Raw genomic sequence first — 27,162 nt, forward strand, 5'->3', positions numbered from 1 at the left:
TCTTGTAAAAAGAGAAAGAACTGTTACTATACCTAGTCTATTATATTCACCAAGTATTTTCAGGAGCTCAGTGCCTGAAAATTCTAACTAGTTACAACTGAGTTAACTTTCAATTATCTATAAAATTCTGAGAAAACTTTCCTGCTACAATCTAAAATAAGGTCAGTGAAGTAGATATATTTTAAATGCTTTGAAGACAATTTCTTAGATAAAGCCAAAGCAGAAATATCTTGGATTTTGACTAGTTTCAAAGTAGAATTGTTTTTTATTTCTTAAAAACATAAGCTAAGCATAAAGAGAATTATAGTGTCCACCACAGTGCTCAACTGAACACTGACCAGTAAGTATCTGGAATTAACACAAAGAATTGATCAAAATATGTACTCAGACCGAAACCAGGATAAATTTTACCTGCTGAAAGCTGTCTCTTAGAAGTTGTTGGTCTTCAGGATGACAAAATTCTACAATGTTCTTTCCTAAGAGCTCCTAGAAGAGAGAAAAATAAAACATACACTTTTTATGGTCACCTAATCTTCCTATCAGCTAGATATGCGAATGTTACTTCTTCTCTTTATCCTATAAACAGGTGTATGCAGGACAAAGTAAACAGAAACAAGGGAACAGGAAGCCAGGGCCAGTGACAGGAGGACTTGCCACTGAGCTTGGTGGTCTCAGCTCCATCTCTGCAACCCACATGGTAGGGAGAACGGACTCTTAATTCCTCTCACATTCTATGGGTCATCTATGTACTTGTATTTGTAGACTGTAACAAAACAATTAAAATTACAGAGCTTTTTCTCATAGTCATCTTACTAGCTCTCTTAATGATGTCATCTTAGAGGGGAATTTTTCCCAGGCATGGTGAACTCTAGACTCTCAGCATCTCAGGCTAGGACAGAAAGAGTTCCAGTTTGAGGCTAGCCTAAGAAGAGATTTGGGCGGGGGGTGGGGGTGGTAAGGGGGAGACAGGAATGGAAAAAGTTAAAGCCTGTAGATAACACTCATGTTTTCCGAACATGAGGACCTGAGTCTGGTCCTTAGAATATACATTTTCAAAAAAGGTAGGGGGTGGGGATCCAAGTGGGGCAGGAGTGATGGCTCATTCCTAGGAGATCCAACACTTCCTGTAAAGCAGTGCTTATCAAGATAGTGCTCTAACCACCTGGCACCCAGCTCCAGAGGATCCAGGGTATTCTCCTGGTCTCTGTGGCACCATTTTGTAAACACATGCTGCACATAATTCAGGCACTCATATATACACATACAATAAGCAGGCAGATCTCCGGGTTTGAGGTGAGCCTGGTCTACAGTGAGTTCCAGTCTAGCCAAGGAAACATGAGACATGTTGAAACATGAGACTTAATTAAGTCTTAATATAATTAAGACTTAACTTAATTATTTTAAACTAATAAAAATAAAAAATAAAATAGAGTCAAAGTGTGGCATATTCTCATAATCTCAGAGTAACCAGAAACAGCTGGATCACGGGAGCTCAGCGGTCAGCAAGCCTAGTCTACTTGGCAAGGTCCAGGCCAATGAGAGATGTAGCCTCAAAGCAGAAAGATGACTAATACCCGGTGAACCCCTCAAGGCTGGGCCCTGGCCTTCTTACCTATGCGCACACACAAAGATTCCCTTCTAGAGCTTATTTCTAACTTTAGTACCTACACATTTAGGGCTTTGGGTTGGTCTCAGTCTGTGGTATGACGACTTTTAGGGGTGATGATGGGGCATATGGAACCCGATATCTACACAACCATTTATTACATCTTTCCCCCTTGAACTGTCTTACACCTTTGCTGAAAATCCAATGACCATGAATGTAAAGAACGCTCTTCTGGTCTACTCATCAGAACAGATCAGCACATTAGCACCATAGTGCTTTGGCAGCAGCTTTACAGGAAGTGTTTCATCAGGGTTCTAAGTAAATCCTCCAACCTTTTTCTTCATTTTCAAGACTTTTTCACTGGCCAGTTCACATACTTAAAGCCAGGCTCACAGAGATAAGACAGGTCATCTAAATCAGGGATAGTTAACTGATCTACTACTGCAGGAGATCATTATAATAACCAGCGCTAAACTTACATTAATTCAGGCTATTATTCCATTAGCAATTATATAAGTTTCCTAAATAAGGGCACTTATACTACAATAATTAAAATAAGTAGTTTGGGATTATCTGTATTAATGTTAGTAACAAAAACTAAGTATATATGTATACCCACTATTTCCACACAGTTTTACACACAATTATTTCTCTGTGAGGACTGGCGTCATGGCAGGAAGCTGAGGCGAGACTCTGCTGCCAGCACACAGCAGCATCTCTTTCTCTAACTGGACTGCTATGTTCTAGTCACGCCTGGAGCTGGATGGCCATGGTACCTCAACACTGCCCACAGAAAACAGAGGCCTAAGGATCGAGAACTTAGAACCCCCTGCTCACCTGTGGCTGGTAGCCAACAGTAGCTACACAACGATGATCTACGAAAGTGAACACTCCCTCAATGTTGTGTCGGGAGATGAACTCTGTTGGCTGACAGATGTTACTCATGTCTGTACAGTTGGGAGAACTAGTTACCTAAGAGTGGAAACAGGAAAAGGAGCCAAGATAAAACCAGCACTTACAGAACATTTTCCATTTCCTCACGTAGTATCCACATGGATACGAGATTACAAGATCTAGAAACTCGTAAGCATTTCACCCAGAAATGCAAAACTGGCAACTCCAACGAGAGCCATAAAGTCTGGCTCTGCTCCCACAAGGCTCTCTTGACTGAGTAAAGCAAGAAAATAATGAATGTAACTCTAAACCACCTATTTTTTACTCGGTTAGCCCATGTTTATCTGATTCAAGTTTCTGAGAACTGTGTTCATGAAAAGAATCAAAATCAAGAGGCTGGAGAGATGGCTCGGTGTTAAGGGCACTGGCTGCTTCCCAGAGAACCTGAGTTCAAGTCCCAGCACCCATCTGGCAGGTCACAACCATCTGTAAATCCAGTTCCAGGGGATACAATGACTTCTTTTCGTCCCCTCAGTCACCAGGCATGCAAGTGGTTAACAGACAAACAAACAAACAGAACAGTCATAAAATAAAAATAAATTTTAAGATATTTTTAAAGAATTGATTATAAAGCATGTAATGACATAATAAAAACTGTTCCCATTTTAAATAGGGACAAAAGAAATTAATGAGAAATAGAAAAGTAGGTACTGTACAGCTAAAAACGACCAAGCCAAGGGAGCCTGGATGGAGACGCCTGCCTATGTCCAGCATACCGAAGGCTGAAGCGGAGGAGTCCTTGAACCAAAAAGCCAAAGGAAACACAGGAAAGTGCCATTCGCAATATCAACAGCAAAAAGATAACCATCCTCTCTCATGCTCCTGATATTTGCTAAATCGGAGAGTAGCAATGTTTATCATAAATAACATTTTTTCAGATCTTGAGTTTTACAGAATTTTCCTATGTATTCACAGAGCAAAACAAAATTACCACAGGAAATCCTGAAAAGACTTTTCCTAATCTGAAAGGGACACAGATGTGAAGACTCATACTTGCCTGCAGCCGGCCAATCGCCACTAGGCAGAATTTGCTGCCCTGGCCAGCCTCAGGGTCATCATCCGGGAGGGAGACACCTTCATGAAGGAAAAGAAGAGTTACTCAGAGATCTCAAACGCAAATCCTGCAGAGTCAGGTGACTAAAGACTCACTAACATATATAAAACAAGAGATTACAAAAGGTAATCAATTATACAGAACTTACATAAGTCTTTTCGTGTGTGTGTGTGTGTGTGTGTGTGTGTGTATGTGTGTGTGTGTGTCTGCGTGTTTATTTTTAAGACAAACTATAATGGAACTTCTGTAGTTGACGGTCACTTGACTCTTCACTGTCCTTCCCAATGCTGTATTACAGGCATGTTCCAGCACATCTGGCTTCAACCATTTTAACAAATTGGAAAACACAAGTCCCAACCAAAGTAGTGTAAAAACGTATGCTTGTGACTACAACCTGCACAGAGAAGTAAACACTCCTGTCTACCAGTGACTTTTAAAGTAAACAGAAATTAAATTATCCCAAACACGAAGAGATATTCTTATTCACAGAAAGAAAGGAGTTAGTCCCTCACAACTTCTTTGTCTCTCATTTTTATCCAGAAGACTTTTTTTTTGACGAATTTTATGCATACCCTTAGGTTTATTTTTTTATTTTACACATGAGTGCTCTATCTGCATGTTTACCAGCATGACAGAAGAGGACTGTGAGCCACCATGTGGTTGCTGGGGATTGAACTTGGGACCTCTGGAAGGACAGACAGTGCTCTTAACCTCTGAGCCATCTCTCCAGCGGCCATGCATACCTTTAAATGTATGATTTATACAGGAAGTCAAATAAAAAGTTCATGCATCATTATGCATGATATTTCAAATTAACTTTTCTCAATTATATTAATTCCCATTTATCAGCTACACGGCTTATGCCAGGCACTGGGCCGCATGCTTTTCTTAAACTATATCTAACTCTCACAACAATGATATTCAGGATGTATTATCTCAGATAGGCAAGGAAACTGGTCAAGTAACTTACCACAGGGTAAACTATTAATATGATGTCAGAAAGCAAATGTCAAGTTTTTCTAATGTGGTGTTAACTTCTTCTTAAACTGTATCAACAGGAGCTGAGAAAAGGCTCAGTGGGTAAGAGCGCTGGCCGCTCTTGCAGAGGACCCGGGCTCAACCCCCAGCACTTGGGTGGCAGCTCACAACTGTGTGCCACTCTAGTCTCACGGCACCCGACACTCTCTTCTGGCCTGTGTGGGCACTAGGCAGACAAGTGGTGCAAAGACACACATGCAGACGAAACACCCACACATATAAAATAAATAAAAATGAACACTTGTTTCTCTTTGCTTCTCTGTCTTTTGTAAATCTCCACTTCCCAGTAATCCTCTTCCAGTAGGGAAGAAATAAAGAAGGTGACATCTGGAAAGGTGACAGTTCACAGCACTGGCCTTGTGAGGCCTGGAGAACCAAGCTGGAATCCCAGCACTTTTGAGGCTGAGGTAGGAGGCTGCGTGAGTTCAAGGTCTCAAAAGAAGATAGAATCTGATCCCATATCTTATCACCTCTGCTACCACCCTTATTTAATCTCAAATTCAAATAAAACTACTCTAGTTTTTCCAGAGTAAAACCCCCTTTTAAAGTCATTGCAATTGAGCCATTGTACACTCATCCTTCAAGGCCTCTCTTTGATTTCAGTTTGCCCAAATTAATTGCATTAAATTCCAACATTTCAAGCTTGGCATGGTGGCACACACCTTTGATCCAAAGGCAGGTGGACCTCTGTGAGTCTGCGGTCAACCTGGTTTATATAAAGAACTCCAGGGTAACCAGGGCTACATAGAGATCCTAGCTCAAATAAAATTAAATTTCAGTGTTTCGTTGCCACAACTGCTTAACGACACAGAATTCAGTGTACACTATTATTACAATTTTGAATAATTTAAAACTATATACAGTTACTAGCTTATTTCTTTTGTTCTGTTTTTTGATCCTTACATATACATACATAAATAAATAGAAGTAAGCATGTATAATATGCACTTTAAAAGATCCCTTTATTCCTGTGTGTACAATGCCTGTGTGAGTTTATGGGTACCAAATGAGTACAGGAACCTGCAGAGGCCAGAGGAGGGTGTCAGATCCCAGGGAACTGAGCTGCAGGTGGTTGTAAGCCAACATGTGGGTGCTGAGGCTGAACCCAAGTTTTCTACAAGAGCAGTAAAGTGCTTTTAACTGCTGAGTCCTTTTTTCCAGCTTTCAGTGACACATTAAAAATAAAAAAGTTGTGCAATGGTGGTGCATGGCTTTAAGCCCAGCACTCAGGAGGCGGAGGCAGGTGGAAATCAGGCTAGCTAGGTTTACAAAGCCAGGTCCAGAACCACTAAAGAGAAACCCTGTTTTGAAAAGCAAGCAAGCAAGCAAACAAACAAACCCACTGGCGTTTATGATAAAACCAATGTTGAGTCATTTCCATGTGTGAGTAATCCATATCCTCAATTAGACTATAAAGTCAGTAATGGATGAGAGGAAGTCTGTTCTATCTAACTTTCTTTTCAGTTATTCTTAAGCACATTTTATAATGGGGCACCCATTCCTGTAACTATAATAAAATATTGACAGTTTCTTACATAATCAAGTGCGTCAGGAAAGAAATCACCACATAGTTTCCCTACCTGCTGGAGGCCAAGCCTTGATGTAGCCTGTGCAGTGGACTACCACGAAGTGAGGCTCCCCTTCCTTCACAGAACCCAGCCCATTCCTAGAAGAGTTACAGCAGTCAGGGGTGAGATTCTACACAGTAAACCAGTCTTTTCAAAGTACGACTCACTCACTCACTCACTCACTCACTCACTCACTCCTCACTCACTCACTCCTCACTCACTCACTCACTCCTCACTCACTCACTCACGCATCCATTTATTACCGGTATGTGTGTGGGGGCGTGTGCCACTTCAAACCTGTGGAGGTTGGAAGGTTGGAGGCCAGAGGAAAGAAAACTGTGGAATCGCTTCTCTCCTTCTTTTGAGGGTTGTGGGAACTGAACTCAGTTCTCAGCAAGTGCCTTTATTTGCTAAGCCACCTTGCTGGTCCCAAAATATAGTTTTGTTTTCATTTAAAAATTTTTTACATCTGCTTCTTTACGTGTGTGTGTGTGTGTTTGGGGGATGGAGGTCAGGGGACAACCCGTGGGAGTCAGTTCTCTCCTACCATGTGAGCTCCAGGGATTACACTCAGTTGTCAGGGCTGGCAGCAATCACCTTTGTCAGGTAAGCCATCTTAGAAGCCCCCACAAAGCAAAAGTTAAAGGGAAACCAAGCCCAAGTACTTTTAACGTTAGCTTCTTGGATAAAAAAACTGTCAGTACCTGCCCTTTCCCACCAGAAAACAAACAACAACAAAAAACCCAACTAAGTTTTTAGCCTTGTTGAAGTAAAACACACAAGAAAAACAAGTAAAGTACTAAGCAACTTCCTTTAACGAGAGAAGCTTTTAGAGTTCACAATCAGGCAGTACTGGGCACACGTTTAATCCTGGCCCTTCAGAGGCAGAGCTAGGTGGATCTCTGAGTTCCAGGACAGCCTGGTCTACAGAGTGACTTCCAGGACAGCCAGGGCTACACAGAGAACCCTGTCTCACAAAACCCAATAAATGAAGTTCAGAAACATCCTGTCAGAACGTAAGTGCGGTGAGGTAAAAGAAGAGGGTGAGAGCTGGTGGAGAAAGTTAAAAAAAAAAAAAAAAAGCATCTCTTGCTCTTCATTGCTTTGGATTTTACCTGCATCTATTCCTCAAAAAGCTCAGTCTATTCATGGAAACAGAGTCCATGGAGCCACTGCCACACCTGTTGAACAAACAGAAAATACAAGTTGCTGGGCTATGAGAAACCTAACAGCAGGGTAAGATGATCCCACTATATACACAAAACTGGTAACAAGGAAAGTCAGGCTGAGATTGAGAAACAGTCTATTATTTTGTTTGTTGATTTTGAGGTAGCACTTTCAGGCCTAGGCTGGCCTGGAAATACATAAACAGCCAGGGAGGACCTTGAACTTCTGACCCTTTGGTCACCAGCACCTGAGTGATGACATTACAGACATGTACTAACAGACAGTTTTATGTGGTGCTGGGTATTGAACCCACAGCTACATGCATTTAGATAAGCACTCTACCAACTTAGCCATATTCTCAGATCATTTAAAAAAACATGTATAACTTTGTGTGTGTGTGTGTTGCTATGCACATGTGGAGGACAGGACACAACTTAGGGGAGCTAGTTCTCTTCTCCTGTGGCTCTAGTTATCACACGTGTACTGTCGGCCTTCCTGCCAGTGTCCTTACCCACTAACCTACCTTATCTCTGTGGTTCCCACACAGAGAGCTCACGCAGCAAGAATGAACTTGAGCTCCTCATGAGACTACACAAGAGCACCACCACACCACCACCAGCAATTTAGCTAAAAAATGTTTTTAGAGTACTAAGATATTTTTTGTGCATGCCAGGCAAGCATTCTGTCATTGAACAATGGACTAGATCTCACTAAGTTGCCTAGGCTGGCAGTGAATTTGAGATCTTCTTTCTTTAGCCCCAAAAGGAGCTGAAACTAAAGGTGCAGACTACCAGCCTGAACTCCTTTAAAACTTTTAATGGAAATTCAACTACAAGTTTCCACACACTCTTTAAATGTAGTCTCCTTACATCAGAAGTTGGTGAACTTTTCCTGTAAAAGACAGATATTAAGTGGCCCTTGTGGGCCACATAGTCTTTCTAGTTGATCAGTTCTGGCAATAAAAAATAAAAACAGCCAAAGATAGTAACTGTCAAACAGGCCTGGCTATGGGCCAGTGAAACTTTATTCACAAATAGGGAGCTCCTGTTCTCTGATTTCTGCTGTAAGTGTAACTATCTCTATTTGCTACATTTCATTATTTTCTATCTTCTTCCAGGCTCACATATCCACAAGTAGGGACACTCCCTCCAATCCTACTTTTCTTCTTTCTCTATTTTTCTATTTTTTTAGAGATAAGGTTTTACTATATAATTCATACTAGCCTGGAACTCATCATCTTCCTACCTCAGCTTCCAAGGTTCTGGGATTACAGGCGTGTGTCACCACGCCCGGTGCACAAGTTTTTTTAATCTGAAAAACAAAACAACAAAAATGCCTACAATCCCAGCACTTAGGCACTGAAACAGGTCATTGCTGAGTATGAGGTCTGGATACATATAAATGGGGGAGGGACAAAGTCTATGAGTTACGCTGCTATAGATTAAAACAAGATGCTGCATTAACCTCGTATCAGGTATTATATAATCTTGCGAAGCTAAAGATTGTTTTCTTTCTTTTCTTGAGACAAGATTGTACTATACAGCTATGGCTGGCCTCAAACTCACAAAGATACGTCTACCTGTGCCTCCTGAGCACTATGATTTGAGGCATGCGAGGCCACACTCAGTTTGTCTGTTTTGTTTTTAAGATTTATTTCATTTAACTGTATGCACAGGGGAAGGAGGGGAGTATGTATATGGTGAGCGCAGGTACTTGTGGAGGCTGGACGCTTTGAATCCCCTTGGAGCTAGAGGCACAGGCGGTTATGAGGTGTCTGATACAGGTGCTGGGAGACTAACTCCAGTCCTCTGCAAGACCAACAAAATCTCCTCACCCTGAGCTAACTCCCCAGACCCAGAAGTTAATATTTGATCCATACATGCATGTATGTGTATGTGTGTGTGCGCTCATGCTGTACATGCACATGTATGTGCGGGCCAGAGACCGACCTCACATGTAGTTGAAGAGCTGTCTTAACTCTTGTAAAAGTGTGTACCACTGTTCTACCTGTACGTAAGCGCACCACCTGCACGCCTAATGCCCACAGATGGCCATGGGCCGCCATGTGGATGCTGGGGATAATCAGTCCTCCGAAGAGCTGCTATCATTCTTAACTGCTGACACACGTCGCCAGCCCCCGACTCCATTTAAAACATTTTTATTTTCATGTGTATGGGCATTCTGCCTGCATGCCTGTGCACCATGTGTAGGCCTGGGGCCTACAGAGGCCAGGAGAGAGCATCAGGTCCCCTGGAACCAGAGTTACAGATAGTTCTGAGCTGCCATGTCATTTTGGGATTCAAACCCCAGGTCCTCTGGAAGAGCAGAAAGGGCTTTTAACTGCCGATCCATCAATCAAGCCCCCTAAATCCACTTTTATGCTCAATAAAATAGTAACCATGAATCTTACCCTATGGACAGTTGTGAAGATAAAATGAGAAGACAGATACAAAGGACCTACTAACTATACCATAAGAGTCAGTCATTAAGTGTTATTTCTCTTACTAAATACTGTATTTTAACTATGATAAAACAACTGGTTCTTGAGAAATGTAATCCAACCGTGGCCAGGAATGTAGCTCTAGATACTAAATGTTAATGCTTTTGACAGAAATGAAAGCTTCAGTTACTTATTATTCCTCCCCCAGCACAATCGCAAGCTTCACACCTCATTCGGCAAATAAACGATCTTCTTGAGCCCATACACATCCTCATGGAAGACTGCTGACCTTCTTTTTTCACTGTTCCAGTCTTTAGATCCAGAATCCTCCCTGGAGAAAGATGGAGAACAACCTGAAGTTAGTTCTTGTGGATGGGAAGGGGGAGAGACACTCGAGGCAGAGGTGAAGTGTCCAAACATGCCCTCCAGCCGCCTGCTTTATGACAGAGATGCTTTTTTAAAGCCTAATCTGCTTCCATCCTCATCTAGAAATCTCATTATTAGTTCCAAAATGGCACTGTGGAAATATCTCCGAATAAAACAGGAGTGGGAGGTGCTGGATTACTGCTGCGCTCTCTCCGCCTTCCACATTTCTGCAGGCTCTGCAGCCTGAGCCTGGGTTGCCGGGTTACAGGATGGGCTCCCTCTGCCACTGCCCCAAGAGGTTGGTCTACTAACTACCTTCAAAGTTTGGGGTGGTGGGGATTATGGTCTAAAAACAAGTAATTTGACCTGCTAAAAAAAGTTTCTGTCTAAAAACAAAACTGTTCTCTACAGAACTAACTTTTGGGAAGAAGGAAAACTAGAGAAATGAAATGTACAATATCACAAAAGAAGGGAAAAACTAAAAACAACATTAATATGAACATTTCCACTGCAAAGATACTGGATTTTCTCATATTTTAACTACTAGTTATTTTTTTCCATTTTGTAACTTTCTATACAGTTGCTTAGAACAGATGCCACTTATTCCTCTAGCCAAATGTTGGCAAAAGGACTGAATTGCAATTTAAATGGGTGGAGGAAGAAAAGACACAGTAGAGATATGATAACAACCAAGTGCCTCATAAACTTACCAGTAATCACTCTTCTATAAAATTAAAATCTACTATCATAGAACCTAGCACAAAGTCAAACACAAGTGAGTATGGAAAAAAATGCCAGGTACTAAATGAAATACCAGCATAGATAATCTTTTATTATGTGGAAACAGGGGAAGAAAACTATTGTATATTTTAATTTCCCTGTTTTATTTAAGATATTAAGATACAAATTAACTTTTATAAGAACATAATCACTGATGAAATATTTCCTAAGAATGAGTAGGAAAAAGTATAAGCTCTGCCAGGTTCAACAAACCAATGTAAGGACTTAAATATCTCTAATGCTGCAGGAAAATACTTTTTCCCCACTTACCTGCTGTCCGCCCAGCTCTCACCTGTCAGGGCGTTTTCTGAAGTAGAAAGCTGCTCCCGAAGTTTATCCACATCATCTGGGTGCACCTGATCATACAGCGTGCTCCCAAACCACTCAGACTGCGGCTGATTGAGAACAGGAGTCACTGAGTCGGAGACATACACCACCCGGCCAGTCTCGCACGAGACAATAAACAGAAAGCCATCTGCTGCCTCCAAGATCAAATGCTTCAGTTCCTGGTCAAAAAGATAAATCAAAGTTAATAGTGAACTCTCAAAAACAAAACAAAACAAAACAAAACAAAAAAACCCATATAATGCTAGCCGTGGGAAGCAGCAAGATTCTCTGGTGTAGATGCATTGCTCCATTAGGAATTACAGGTTCATACCTCATTAAGCTATGAGTTCCCACCCTAACTATCCTCCGGCAAAGCTTCTTACAATAAGCATTTCTTCAGTTTCTCTAAGTTGCTAGTCACCTCTTCCTCTTAGTACTGAAAGGAAAATAAATAAAAAGGCTCACAGTGAATGATAGGACTTTTGGAGGGGTCAGGGCTCTTCTGGCCTTGCTTCAGCCCATGTACTAAAATTACAACCAACACATACAGCTAATAACTTGGTGGGTTTTTGTTTTGTTTTATGACAGTCTCATGCAGATGAGTATGAATTCAAATCTGCTACCCAGTGGAAGATGACGTGGCGTTTCTACCTCCCAGGTACTGACATTACTTGTGTGCAGTACCAGGCTGGTCTTCCTGGACGCTTTGTGCACTCGAGGCAACAATTCTGAGGGAACTATATCCCCAGCTTCTGACAGTGCACTTGCTGATCCCACCCTCTGTGTGTTCTTTTTAGGATCCTCTCCCTTCCCCTTTCCATTCAAGCTTATAAACACAAAAATTTCCTAATTCTATACAAATCTTCCCTCAATTTGTTTAGAATACGTTGTTTCTTATTAAAGAATTTAGAGTTTAGTTTTCTGACAGTGACTAATCATAAAGACATAATTAGATCACTGTCGTTTTGAGGGTGCATTAATGACGTCAAAGCAGCTAGATCCTAGTACACTTAGTGTCTTAGTCTTTTTAATTACTCCTCAACCTTCACTGTGCATCACTCATGTCTGTTTTGTTGTTGTTTATTTAAGTGGTTTACTTACATCCTCCTAAATGCCAGCTCAAGTCCCTTCTCCTGGATCCTCGTCGTTCTCAGTCTGTCTACAGTCTGATGATATTCCCCACTGTCTTCTGAATCTCCACTCATCTCTGCTTTATTTTCTGCTCCGGAGTCTCTTCCCTTTGTTCATGTGTTACATGTAGCTATTTCCTAGGTCCTGGTCTCCACTCATCCTCTTCTCAGAAACCATACACATGCTTCCACACCATGAAATAAAACCCACATCCACCATGTAGCTTCCCTCCACACCACCACACTCCTCCCCCACTGTTTCCTGATTTCCGAGTCTCATCAATTGCGGTGTAATTCACAGAAATTGCCTGTATCTTGACTGACAGACTGAAGCAGCGAAGCGCCATGCCCGGGACCTACGCCCGCTCCTTCTACAGCCTCGTTACTGCCCCTCCGGTTGTGACTCTAGCTTTGGGTTATTGGTTATCAACTTGCAGATGTCACCAATGACCACTCTTTACATCCCTCACAGCACAAAGTACGCGGCTTGCCATAAAAGAAGCACACCTGTAGTTTAATCAATGCCCGCATGTTTCCTGAGGACACAAACTATTTCTATGTACTATTAAATGCAGTCCATGGACTAGCAAATAAACCACCCTATTTGGAGAACTTATTCCTGTCTCTCAAGCCATATTCCTGTAATTTTTAGATGACAATGGTGACATTACATTAAATGTCCTTTGCCTCATTCTTTATACTGTCTTTTTTTTTCCTAAACTTGCCACAGTAATCACACATTTTCTATGTATGTATACTTACTTTAGATAAGGTCTTATGTCTAACAGGCTGGCCTTTTGGAAGATGACTTCAGCTTCTTACCTTCATACTCCTACCTCAGTGTTGAAAGTACAAGTTTAAGAGCTACCATATCCAGGTGTGTTATGGTGCTGTGGATTAAAATCAGGGCTCTACGCATCCTAGGTTTAAACAATCATATTTCTTTTCGTTTTTGAAACAGGGTCTTGCTACGTAGCTCTGGCTGGCCTAGAACGCTCTATGTAGACCAGGCTGGCCTTGGCTTCCTTAGTGCTGGGATTAAAGACATTCACCATCATGCCCTGCGTAATCATGGATTTTTAATTGAAATGTAACTTATCTTCCCTAGTCATTCTCAGTCTAAAGAGACTAACTGTGTTTAGGAATCCCATCCTTACATGTTTATCATACACAAAATATTAACCAAGAAGCCATGTGTCATCCATATGCCTTTTCTCACCGCCTTCATTTCCATAGCTTACCACTCATATATTATGTTCAAATTTAGTTCTTCCTTCTGGCAGGAGTGAAGACTGAAGCTACGCTCTCCAGCACAGAATGTGAGTGCTCTACCAATGAGCACAGCTGTAACTCTTAAATAGAGTTCCTAATGATGGGAAGCTTTTCTTCCTTCTCTGCTTTCCTCGAAGTGTATCAAATGTAATGGATTACAGATCCACAGGGGCTGCCTGATAAGTCTCCTCTTACCATTAAGACTCAAAGTTGCTTCAGGAGTGCAACCATTTCCTCTAGAATCCTAAACCCAAGAAACCCTGGTTCCATGAATGTGGTGATCTCTCTGGGATTACATCCTTCTTTCACTTTACAGGTTGTATTTATGAGTCAAGTTCTAAAACACCTAAAATCTTGCTACACAGTCCTTTACAACTCTTTATTTCTTATTGCCTCAACACTTAGTTATAGCCAAGGACTGAAATTCATTTGTTCATGGTCTGATGTTTCCTGAAGAACCAACCTCCTGAAGCTGCTCATGGTGGCACATGGGAGCTGGAGGCGAGAGATCAGAAGTTCAGTGCCAATGAAGAGTTGAGCTGCAGACCAGCCTGGGCCACATGAGACCTTACCTCAAACACACACACACACACACACACACACACACACACACACACACACACAGATATACCCAGAGTCAGTTTTAAGTCGCAGAGACCTGATCAGTAAGGAAAGACGGCTTGTAGGAGCCATCAGTGGATGTGTTGCCAGTGCCTCTCAAGGACTTCATGTGAGAAACGGCCATGCGTAAGATGGTTAGCTTGTCTGGTTTTCGAGCCAGGGCACTACAGGTAGGTACCATGTCTGACAGTTCTGTGATGTAAGCTGTCATCTTGTTCCGCCGCCGCCGTTCTATTTCACTATGATTTTCCCTGCATAAAGAAAGAGAAAGAAGCTCTATTCTAGGTGGTCATATCTGGTCCTTTGGTATCAGGAGAATGATATGGATACTGGTCAGCTGCTGAAGGATATAGTACCTAGGTCAGATGATGTTCAAGTCTCAGAAGCCAAACAGGCCAACCTCACGCAAAGCATGAAACAAACCAACAAAGTCTAGACAAAGTACAAGACATAAGGCCTCTCTAGAAAACCGCTTCCTCTAAATTACCATTTCTTCAGAGTAAAGAAATGTTTTAATAAATAATAATTAAAACTAAGTGGGGTGGCGCACAACAGTCAAGAGGCAGAGGCAGGCAGATCTCTGAGTTCTTAGCTTGATCTAAACGGGGGGGGGGGGGGGAGAGAGGAGGAGAAGAAAAAAAAGGTTTTTTTTTGTTTATTTTATATATTAATTTCATTTATTTAAGTTTCTAAGGGGATAAATCTCAGCTTTACTGACTACATGTTTTCTAATTAAAACACTTGAAGGCTAGAAAATAAAACCTTTTATTTTTACCACCAACTTTTGCCAACTTAAGTAGATCAACAGCTTATAAAATAATAGTACAGAGGCCAGACGTGACATGCTTATGCTTAGTATATGCTTATGATTCCAGCACTCAGAAAACTAAGTCACAAGACTTTTGAGTCTGAGGCCTGTCTGGGATATACAGCAAGTCCCAGGGCAACCTGGACTAGATAGTGATAACCTGTTCCAAAGAACCAAATGAGGCCAGGCATGGTGTCACATGCCTGTCTATAACCCCAGGAACTAGGAGGCTGAGGCAGGGGGATCACCATAAACTTCAAAGTGAGTTTGAGGCCAGCCTGGGCTACATAGCAAGATTGGTCTCAAGAACTAGGGCTCCCTTTTTTTTCCAGAGGAGGAGAAGAAAAGCAGCAGAAATAACCAACTCAGACTGTAGTTTAGTTCAGCAGGTAGAGCGCTTGCCTGGCATGCACAGCGCTCTGAGTTTGATCTCCTGCAGTCCACACAACAGGCATAGTCGTATAAACCTTTAATCCCAGCACTGAGTGGACAGTTCTTTCTCAGCTACATATCAAGTCTGGGGCCAGCCTGGCACACGTAAGACTGTTTCTTAAAAAAGAAAGAAAGAAAGAAAGAAAGAAAGAAAGAAAGAAAGAAAGAAAGAAAGAAAGAAAGAAAGAAAGAAAGAAAGAAAGAAAGAAAGAAAGAAAGAAAGAGAAAGAAAGAAAGAAAGAAAGAAAGAGAAAGAAAGAAAGTGGAAGAGGGAAAAGGAAAGGAGAAGAAGCTGGGTGTAGTGGCGCACGCCTTTAATCCCAGCACTCAGGTGTAGAGGCAGGGGGATCTCCTTTGTGAGTTCAAGGACAGCCAGGGATATAACCTTGTCCCGAAAAGAAAAATAAATAAATAAAAGGAAATAAAAAGAAGACATGCTAATATAAATTCTCTTAGTATATTTAGTGCTGCTTTGTTGTCAAAGGTTCTTATGACATTAAAATGTACAACTGAAATACTTTGGAATTTTATTTGTTACACTAACGCACAAAATTTCTACCTTCTTACCTGGATTTGGTAGTGGCACTGACCTTGAGAGGGTAAATTATCATGTGGGTCCCCAGACTGGGCAAAATGTATTGATAGGAACAGAGTAGCCAGAGGCACAATTAAAAGCACGGAAAGAGAACACGGATCTTACCAGGGTAACAAAGACTCAACTGAGGTAACAAAGACCTCAAAACTGGGGCAGAATTACAACGTAATTGTTAAAAGGAATAACTTAAGTGTTTACAATCAGGCATTCTGGAAAGCCAAAAGGCTGCTCAGGGTCCTCCATGTCATCTGTATGTATTTCTCTTACCACTTATGGATCTATTCTGTAAAAGAAAAAAAAAAAAAAAAAACAACAAAACCCCACAAAAATCTAACACAAAATTCCTTGTTATGAAATGAACCAGCTGTAGTCAAAGGATGAAATGGCTTTCATAGAGCTGCCCTCCTCCCCAGTGCAAAGCTTTCCTCTTCCTCATCATGCTGAATCAGTTCCCTGAGGAGGAGACGCATTAGCAGGAGTAGGCATGGGTTAAAACAGAATGCATTTGTGGCCAAGCTTGAAGAAAACAAGGGAACAATAGTAAAAATGTTTATGATTCAGTTACTAGGAGAGCATGTCAACTCAAAGACCAGAACAGAAAAATTTGGCATAAAGCAGTCCTTCTTTGTCATGAACAACAGTCTACAGAAAACTAACTCAGGGCCCAGAACCCAGCTCACTGAGTGGCACAGTGTTCACCCTTTTGAGAATCAGGAGTTTAAGGTCAGCATAGAGTACATGAGACGCTGCCTTGAAAGAGAAAAAAGAAAAAAATGTCTCTTTCCAAAAGACAAAAAAGGTCCCACTTCATAGGTTCATCTTTAATTACTCAGCCTAAGACATTAAAAAAAATCTACTCGCAAAGTTAAAGTACCCATCTTCGTTGTATCTGACAAACTTCTGAGACGAAGTCCAGAAAACTAATGTGCACACACATGCACGCTGTGTGAACATGCATGTGCACGGAAACTGAAGGTCAATCTCAGGGGGTATGTCTTAAGAGAGCCACCTTCGCCTTATTTTCTGAGACAGCACCTCTCACTGGGACCCACGCATGACTACTAGGTGAGGGTAGCTGCCCAGTGAGCCTCAGGGAGCTGAGTGCCTTGGCATCCCTCGTGTGCAGTTATCCACCCACACCCTCCTTTTCATAGGTTCCAGGGACAACACTGGTAATCAGGTTTGCACAGCAAGCACGCTACAGACTGAGCTCTCTCTCCAGCCTAGAAAGCCCATCTTTTAAACAGCCACACCAAGGAAGCAGAAACTCTCCTCAGGAATTATAAGGATTCCATCAGTTCTGACAGAAATCTAGACTGTGAATCTACACTGGGAAGTGCAGAGGACTGTTATGGCCTAAATGCTAGGAACTATGGTGATTACAGGTGTTCTGGTAAAGAATAATTCCTGTTAAAGCACCAATGGACACGGCCACATTATTTTTAACTTCTTTTCATTCTGTGAAACTTAGTGATGAAATAAAAAATCTTAAAAATGAACAGCAATCTTTTTTTTTTCCTGAAACAGCGTTTCCCTGTGTACCTGGCTGCCCTTGGAACTCCTCTGTAGATGAGGCTGGCCTCATCCTCGTGGAGACCCTCCTGTCTCTGTCTCTTAAGTGCTGGGGTCAAAAGAGTGCGCTACTAGGCCCTGCTTAACTCATCCACTTTCTGACGTGGAAGTCAAAGTTCCTATTATACCCAGACTTGTAAAAACCCATGTCTTCCTTTGCATAGATAGCAAAAATGGCAGGAAGGGAGAAAGGGAGGTAAGATGCAGGGCGAGCAGAGAGCAGCATCTGCATCATGCCGAGCGCGCGTCTCCTACCTGGCCAGTCTCTCTTTATCCGCAGAGCTCTGCTCATCATCCGACCTAGAAACAGAATTGATGGACTAAGCGAAATTAAAATAAAAAGAAAGGAAAGAAAAGGGTGGATGAAAGGGGGGAGAAATGAAACACAAAATGGAAAGGAAAGAAAAGGAGAAATAAGATGGATACAGAGAAAAGGGAGGAGAAGGCAATACAAGCAGGGACCTTGCCTATAATCCACAGATACATTTATTTCAAAAAAGGAACTTGTAAGGCAAACGTCAAGACCGACTAGGAACTAGTATGATCTAAACATGAAAAACATTTTGTCAAACAATCTCTATAGGGAGCAAAGATACAAAGTTTAAACAAGACCCAACCAGGGAATTCAGAATTATCGTTCTTATAAACTGGTGCCAATCTGGGAAGACGATCACACACAATATTCTATAGTGAATAAATTGATCGGAAACACAATTCCCTAACATAAACACGCGCACAGCAGGAGCGTTATGAGCAGAGTTGTTTTCCATTACAACATTGAGTGTGTCTATGTGCTGTGTATGTGTGCCGCAGAGTGCATACAGAGCTCAGGGGACAACTCTGGCAGTCTCTTCTCTTCATTCACCATGTGATTTTGGAGCTAGAACTTGGGTCCTCAGGTTTGCTGGTAGGAGTCATACACTTAGCCATCTAGCTCAACCATGAAATCACATCCTTAAATCAAAAGCTAGGCTTCTTACATATCCTCTGTCATTGACACATTCCTAATCTAATTAATTCTTGTTCACTCACCTTAGCAAATTTTCTTAGTTTAACCAGTTATCAGTCTTTCCTCCCTTGGACAATGGTTATCACTACATTCTTCCAGAAAACCGAGATCCTAAGAAAGGGTGGCAGGTAGCAGGACCTAGGTAGGCATGGTGGTACCTGCCTTTACTCCCAGAACTTGAGGAGTTCAAGGCCAGACTAGTATAGTGAGTGAGTTCCCGGATAACCAGGGCTATGGAAAAAAGACTGTCTCGGTAACCACCCGCCTCCAAAAGAAGAGGAAGAGGCAAACTGAAAAAACAAGTTTTAGCTAACTTACTGCATCAGTACTCATTTTAAGTAAAAGAGATAAGCCTCGAATAAATTATCTAATAAAATATATTAACAGTCCAAAAAGATTTAGCTATTAAAAATGACAACAACGGGGATGGACAGATGGGTCAGTAGATAGAACACTGCTGCTCCTCCAGAGGAGGCAGGTTTAATTCCCAGTATCCACACAGTCCTACACAGTCTCTGTCTCCAGTCCTAGAAGATCTGATGCCCTCTTCTCTCCTCCATGGACACCAGGTACCCACATGATAGCAGCAAAGATAAACATGCAGCCAAGACAAATACAGATAAAATAACAAGTAAAAAAAAAAAAAAAAAAACCTTTCAGATGACAAGGAGCATGTATCTCAATGGTGGAACACGTGTAACCACGAGATGGAGAGACTGTCTCATATAAACAAAGACAATAAAGCCAGGCACAAAAATAAAGTAACTTCTCAGGACTCTGCCTTGAGATGGATACAGCAGGAAGCCGGGGCCTTGTAGTCCCAGCTACCTGGAATGATCAAACAGGAGAACTGCTTGAGCCTAGTGATGTGCATCAGAGCAAAACCTGAGCTTAATACTAATTATCATTATATGTTACCATTTGATCGATATATGGAAAATCCCAATAATAGAAAAGAGGTAAAATCCTTGCAATCTTGGCACTTGGAAGGTAGAGACTGGAGGATCCCAGGGGCTCACTGAACAGCAGCCTAGCCAACCTAGTGCATTCCAACACACAGAGAGACACAATGTCAGCCAAGGGGGGAGGGTGTGTGGCTCCCGGTGAGTGACACCTGAAGCTGTCCTCCTGCCTCTCCATGCACATATATATACAAAGGGTCAACAGCAGAAGAGCTGGCTGTGGTGGTATTCAACTTGAATGCCAACACTAAGAAAACAAGGGCAAAATAATGCCCACAGGTTCCAGAAAAGCCAGGGCTGGTGAGATCTTAACTTTAAGAGAGAGAGACAGAGACAGAGAGAGAATGGGGTGGGAGAGACAGGAGAGATGGCTCAGATGTTAAGAGCACACACTATTTGGGCAGAGGATTTGAGTCTGGTTCCCAGCACCCATGCTGGACAGCTCACAACTACCTGTAAATTCAACTCTGAGGAATCCTATGGCTTCCATGGGCACATGCCCTCATATGCACATACCACATGCAGACACACACAAACATGTACAATCAACTAATGTTTAAAAGCAGAATGACACACTACAGCCATGTAAGAGTCATTCACTCTGCCTCTTTCTCCTTTCCTCCCTTCTCTATGTCAGTGGCTCTCAGCCTTTCTAATGCTGCGACCCTTTAATGCAGTTCCTCATGTTGTGGTGACCCCAACCACAAAATTATTTTTGTTGTTACTTCCTAACTGTACTTTTGCTGCTGTTATGAATTGTAATGTAAATATCTGATATGCAACCCCTGTGAACAGGTCATTTGATCCCCAAAAGGGGTCACAAGCCCCAGGGTGAGAAAAGTTGCCCTATCTAAAGAGAAGGCATACCTAATCTTTCTCTAAAGCCTCCCTCACCACCATGTGGCTGCCTGTCCATCAAATGTCTAATCTCCATGCCAGCTTAAAATGGCATGGCCTTTCAGGCTCTTTCCTTGATTCCTTCCTCCAGCCAGTGGCTAAAGTTTTACAGCTTGCCTGCCCTCTTCTTCTTTTAAACTCTGATAAAATTAATTGTTCTTGAGCCTTAAAAATAGATAAACAAGCTGGATTCGCATGCCTTTAATCCCAGCGCTAAGGGGAGCAGAGGCAGGTGGATCTCTTGTGAGATGGAGGCCAGCCTGGTCTACAAAGTGAGTCCAGAACAAGCCAAGTCTACACAGAAAAACCCTGTCTCGAGAAAAAAAGGGGGGGAAGGGAATACATAAATAAAGACACAATAAAGATTGCAGAAAGGCCATGAAAACTGTAACATGTAGATACAGTGTGTACGTGTGCCAATAAGAAGACAGATAACTGAGTAGTTATATCTACCTGTTCCCTAATACTTCTAGATAATTTTTTAACAAACAACAAAACATTCATTCAAAAGATAAGTAAATTCACCTATTTTTAGCTTTTGAACCTCTTTTACTGAATTTCCAGTAGTATATGAGGTAAACTATCCTAACAAATTTTCAACTTAGGAAATAAATTTTTGCTTGATAGTTAATCATTTAAAATTCCTTTTAGTATTTTTAGTATAGTCACAATCTCTTCTCTACTCGAATATTTCTTAATAGAATATGACATATGCAGATTGAAACACTGCAGGTTGTGTTTTCATGGCTTTCTGGAATTTCTATCAAGAGACTGTGGACCTGTACTACTTGCCTTAATGAGCTGGCCTGTGTTTTTTAGATGGGGTCTCATGTAGCTTGGTCTTGTAGTACATAGTCAAATAACTTGTCTTTCAAAATAGGGTTTCTCTTTGTAGTCCTGGCTGTCCTGAAACTCACTCTGCAGACCAGGCTGGCCTCGAACTCAACAGATCTACCTGCCTCTGCTTCCCTGAGTGCTGGGATTAAAGGTGTGTGCTACCACTGACCTGCTGCCAAGTAACTTTTTTTTAAAAAAAGATTTGTTTATCTTGATGTATATAAGCGTTTTTCTTGTATGAATGCATGTACTCATGCAAGCAAGGCCCATAGAGGCCAGGAGAAGGCATTGGATCCCCTTGAATTGGAGTTATACATGACTGGGAGCCACCATGTGGATTCTGGGAATCAAACTGAGGTTCAGGAGCAGCCAGTGCTCTTAACTTCTGTGCCATCTGTCCAGTCCCTAACCTAGAATTTCTGATCTCTTGCCTCTACCTCCATAGCACTGCGATTTCAAGTGTGCACTATCACATCCAGTTTTGTGGCTTGACTTTTTAGTTGAATCTGAAATATTATCCCCAAATCAGGAATTAACGTTTCACTTTAGAAATTTGAATCGTTAAAGATTTCATTTATTTCAAGAAGTTTTAATAAACTGCTCTTGTAAAACAATCAACTACACCATGGCCACATTTCTGGGCCCAAGCACGCATGCTTTCACACTTGTTCAGTGTATGTTCAACAGTTTCTTCCTCCCTCCCTCTTCCTTCCTATTACCCACCCACCTCTTCTTTCCGACCTACCCTACATACTGCCAACACTGTTTCTAACAGCTAACGACTCTGCCCAATATTCTTGGTTCTCTAGATCAATAGTCCTCAAAGTAGACCCCAGACAAGTAGGTTCAGTAATGAACAAATATTATTAGTAAGTACTCACAGAAAGCCCAGCAGGAGGGCTCAGGGGGTAAAGGTGCTTGCTGCTAAGCCTAAGGATTTGAGTTTGATCACTGGGATACACAGGTGGAAGGCAAGAATCTACTCCCAGCAGTTGTCCTGAGGATGACACATGGAATGCAGCAAACACACACACACTGTTTCTCTCTCTTAATCTGTTAATTAATCGATCAATGTAATAAAACCTTAAATAAGTATTCACTGGGCTACAGGAACAGCTCAGTGGCTAAGTAACTTGCTGCTCTTCCAGGAGTCCAACCTCCTTACAACATCTTTTGACACCCACACTTACATGTACATACCCACACACAGACACACATAAACATAATTAAAAATAAAGTAAGTAGTTTTAAAGTACTCAATTAAATATAACATTTAAAATGAGGTTTTACGTACCCAAGCGTGTGAGTGCGTGTGAGAGTGTGTGTGTGTGTGTGTGTGTGTATGTATGTGTGGTGATACATGGAAAGGCTCAAGGGCAAGATTGGTGTTGTCTGAGATAGTCACTTTTTTCAAAAGATTTATTCATTTATTTATTATTTATACAGTATTCTGCCTGCATGTCTGCACAGCAAAAGAGGGTACTAGATCTCATTACAGATGGTTATAAGCCACCATGCGGTTACTGGGAATTGAGCTCAGGACCTTTAGAAGAAGAGCCAGTGCTCCCAACCTCTGAGCCATCTCTCCAGCCCGAGACAGAGTCATTCTTATTATTCACTGCTGCGCACAGCAAGTCAGCTGAGCCACAACCTTCTATATCCCAAAAGAGATGCACTAGGATTACAAACTCCTGGGACACTCTGTATCAAGATTTGATGTGGGTTCTAGGGCTAATCACTTTATACTCTGAGCCATCTCTGCAGCCAATCCGAAAGTTTTAATTATTATCATCATTATGTGTGTCTATATAATGTACAAGTACAGGCATATGAGTGTCACAGTATGTGTGCGGAAGGGGACAACTTCCAGAAAGAAGTCCTTTCCTTTCACAGTTGGATTTAGGGATAGAGCTTAAAGCATTTGTTTTTTTGTTTGTTTTCAGTGACCAGTAGATTTATTTACAAGAATAAGAGTCATCCTTGCCAAATTTAATAGGAGAGGTTGAATGTCTGGTCCAATTTTCCTTTTCTTTCTGTCCCTGACTGTTCTGAGGACATACTCCCAGAAAATGAAGGGCCCAAATATCAGCACAGCTCCTAACAGTGTGCGAGTTCTCAGGAGTGGGTCTGAAATAGGGCCAACGAATGGAGGCAGGGTCTTCTTTGTGTGTACTGAAGCAGATACCCTGTGTAAGCCAGGCCCTTATGCTCAAGCACTTGACATGTACCTTCGGGGCCTCCAGAGACACGTCACGCTCAGCAGGGTTGAAGGTACTGAGGTGACAGGCCAGGGCACAAGCTTACAATTGGAACCCAACATCTTGGCTCCCCAAGTGTTTACTTATTTATGTTTTAAGTGTGCACCTGTATGTATGTATGTCCACATGCATGTGGATGTCAACAGAAGCCAAAAGAGGGTATCAGGTTCCCTCAGTTGGAGTGACAGGTGGTTGTGCGCCACCCTGTGCATGCTGAGAGTCAAACTCTGGTCCTCTGAAGAGCAACAAGCCCTCACCCATGGAGCCATTTCTCCAGCCTCATGCCCTTATTTTTGGGAAGTGGGGGAGTAACTTACAGTAAGAATATCCTAAAAGTAAAGCCAGCATCTGGGCTGAAAAAGATTGCTCTCTAATAAAAAGTAAAATAACTATATTTTATAATCTTCTGACAGTTATCCAAACAAATTTAAGTTAGTATCCAGAAAAAACTCATTTAATGAGTAAAACCATTTTCTGTAAAAATTCTTCCATATTTGTACCGATATAACAATAAACATACCCACAAAGTCCCAAGTTTGTGTTCCTATAGATAGAAAAACACACTACCATTAACTTGCGTTCATGAGAAAAGCATTATGTAAAAATATACCACTAGCTTACTGAACACGCATAAATTACAGGCCGCTTCAACACCTCGGAAGAGGAAGGAGAGTAAACAGAGGTTCACTCTCACCTAGATAAAATTAAAATCAGCATTTGGTATGCTTGATCCCATTACCAGGACAAACACTGTAGTACATTACCTGGCAAAGCGTTCTTTGTCGTTACACATCTGTTCATCATCACACCTGAAGAGGGAGAGGGTGGAAAAATATTAATACAAACTGTTGCACTTATACCTATTCTACTCTGACATACAAACTGGAAAGAAGTAAAGCAATGCAACAGGGAAGGAGCCAACAGACAAGCAGCACAAAGCAACAGATCCTAACAGCATCCGAGAACTTTCAAAGCCATGACTACCACCTGTCATTTCTACTTATCAGACACACAGAAAGATGACACGAGAACACCAAGTGTCTCGTGATCACCCTGAACTTGGGAATATATTTGGTTTTGTTTGTTTGTTTGGGGGGTTGGTTGTTTGAGACGGGGTGCCAGCTATGTAGCACTGGCTAGTCTAGTTCCTGTAGGGCCTTCTGCTTCTCTCTCCCAAGTACTGGTATTGGTACAGATGCTAACCACCATGCCTGGCTCAGTTTGTTTCTGTTTTTAATTGTGGCTTTAAAAAAAAAAAAACAACAACATAGAAGAGTGTGTATATTTTCCTGTGTTCATTCTTCTGTGAAAAACAGAGTCATAAACATAGGTGTTCACATAACTCCTAAGAGACTGCTCTAAGTCGGGTGTGGTAGGTAGCACATGCCTGAAGTTCCACCATCCCAGATGCTTAGGCAGCTGAGGGAAGAGGACACTTGAGCCAGGTATAAGGGGGCTGGTCAGAACAGCAGGGCAAGACTCCACGGGGGATCAGGGTGGGAAGGAGATAGCCAAAGCCTCTAAGGCTCAGGGACCACTGCATAAGAGGGCACAGGAACAATCTGAGTTAAGAGAAGGGCAGACTGTTGTGGAACGGTGTCTTCTGGAGATGACATGACCAATGAATTACTGAATTCATGGTACCTGTGATTACAAAAGGTTGGGTCCATCAACATCCTAGCATACAAGTTCAAGAGCCACACCCTCTTATCTGTAAGTAGTTAGCAGTTGTTGGGAGAGATTTTCCTCACTGGTGTAGCCCCGGGGAGAGTGTACACACTGCTGTAAGGAACCACTCACACATACTACTAGTAGGTAGACAGCCTAACAAAACACTGAGATTCCTCCACCTTGGCACCCACCCCAAAAGACATGAAAGTAAGAGGAAGACAGGGTGAGGGGTGGGTATGCAATCAAAATGCCTTATACACTTGTATGAAAATACAGAAGAGTACACAACTGAACCCCTGCATGCAGGAGGCAGGTTCAAGAGGGCTGCCACAGGTTAGAGGTTAGCGTGGTCTATGGAGCAAGTTCGGACCATCAAAACCAAACTTGTGTTTGCAGCCACAGGGCAGCTGTGGAGGCTGGATGACAGCTTGCATGAGCTGGTTCTCTCCTCTGTCACAGTGTGGGTTCCAGGGATGGAGTGCAGAGGTCACTGAGTTCAGCAACAAGCATCTTTGCCTGCTGAGCCGTCTCAACAGCTTTACTCCTTTTTGTATATTTGAGACAGCATCTTGTTATGAAGCTCAGGCTTGATCTGAACTCACAGCGATATTCTAGCTTCAGCCTCCCAAGTACTGGATTGATATGTATATGCCATCATACCTAGCTCAAAACTCATTTATTTAGGGTTAGACAGAGAACCCAGGTCCAGGTCTCAGAACCCACATTGCAGCTTGTAACTGTAGCTCCAGTTCCAGGAGATCAGACATCTTATGGCCTCTTTGGGAACCAGGAGAAACCCAGATACATAAGCAAATATAAAGTTTTACCAAAAAAACTAACATACAAAGTTTTGGTAAAAGGAATTGAACCCAAAGCTCTGAGCTTGTAAGGCAAGTGCTCTGATCATGAGCTATAACGAGAGTTCAAATTTCAAGTGGTACCATACTGCTTTCCATTTTACATTACCGCAGTGTACATCTGTTACAATTCCTCCGCATCTCTAGAGACAGTTATTTTCTGGGGGGAGGGGGGGAGGTTGGTTGGTTGGTTGTTTCTTTTTGAAACAGGATCTCACTATGCAGCCCTGGTTACCGGGTTCCCTCCACCCACTGAAGGGTGGTGGACTCCAGCATCCAGACTTAGCTCCTATTTGGTTTTGGTTTTGATAGTGGTCACTGGGACAGATATGAAGTGACATGACAGTATAGTTTTGACTTGTGTATCTCCTACTGATTAGCAATGTTGATCTTTCATATGCCTGTTGGCCATTTGTTTCTTTTCTTTGGCATTCCTTTTTTCCCCTTTCATTTTTAAATTTGATTTTACCAATTTTGAAAGTAATCTATGTTTGGTGTAAAACAACAAGACCAACTATTAAATTAAAACAAGACTACTCGCTAAGTCTTCCACTGACAGCAAAGCTCATGCAGGTTACAAAGCTCCTGGCTATTGCCTCCTCTGGAGCAGTTTCTACCTCTACCCCTCTGCACTGTGACCCATGAGCAACAATAGCTCCTCCGTTCCTCCATTTGCTTCCAAGTCTTTGTAACTCCCTTTCCTTTCCTAGGAAGCCTCTCTAGCTCTGAGCCACTCCACCCAAATCAGACATCTCATTTTGCTTCCTTTTCACCATTTCAGTCTCCAGATGAAATGAGTCCTCCCCAAAGGCCCTTGAGATTCTCAGTCTAATACTGGCCCTCAGTTATGCAACAATGGTGTGAATGTCACTGTCTTTACCTGTTTCTTGTCTTCCTCACAAGAGAAGCAGCAGCTCATGCCACCTATCTCAAAGGAGTCA

At 42.0% G+C, this 27,162-nt stretch overlaps 1 protein-coding gene across 8 annotated transcripts in view; it reads right to left on the reverse strand.

The window, feature by feature from the left end:
* Arnt (aryl hydrocarbon receptor nuclear translocator) overlaps positions 1-27,162 on the reverse strand; it is a 64,557-nt gene that overhangs the window by 13,583 nt on the left and 23,812 nt on the right. For 5 of the 8 annotated variants that reach the window (XM_021627788.2, XM_060393102.1, XM_021627787.2 and 2 more), the window contains exons 4-13: positions 24,458-24,502; positions 17,986-18,030; positions 14,361-14,574; positions 11,266-11,479; positions 10,056-10,158; positions 7,336-7,401; positions 6,233-6,318; positions 3,558-3,634; positions 2,444-2,578; positions 412-486 (exon numbers count right to left, since the gene is read on the reverse strand). In XM_021627788.2, the coding sequence (XP_021483463.1) occupies positions 412-486; positions 2,444-2,578; positions 3,558-3,634; positions 6,233-6,318; positions 7,336-7,401; positions 10,056-10,158; positions 11,266-11,479; positions 14,361-14,574; positions 17,986-18,030; positions 24,458-24,502 (1,060 nt within the window). Of the gene's footprint in view, positions 1-411; positions 487-2,443; positions 2,579-3,557; positions 3,635-6,232; positions 6,319-7,335; positions 7,402-10,055; positions 10,159-11,265; positions 11,480-14,360; positions 14,575-17,985; positions 18,051-24,457; positions 24,503-27,162 lie in introns of those variants that run through there. The other 3 variants (XM_060393104.1, XM_060393103.1, XM_060393105.1) reach the window with 2 other exon arrangements.

The sequence above is a fragment of the Meriones unguiculatus genome, chromosome 10 (genome assembly GCF_030254825.1).
Source record: "Meriones unguiculatus strain TT.TT164.6M chromosome 10, Bangor_MerUng_6.1, whole genome shotgun sequence".
NCBI classification, from domain to species: domain Eukaryota; kingdom Metazoa; phylum Chordata; class Mammalia; order Rodentia; family Muridae; genus Meriones; species Meriones unguiculatus.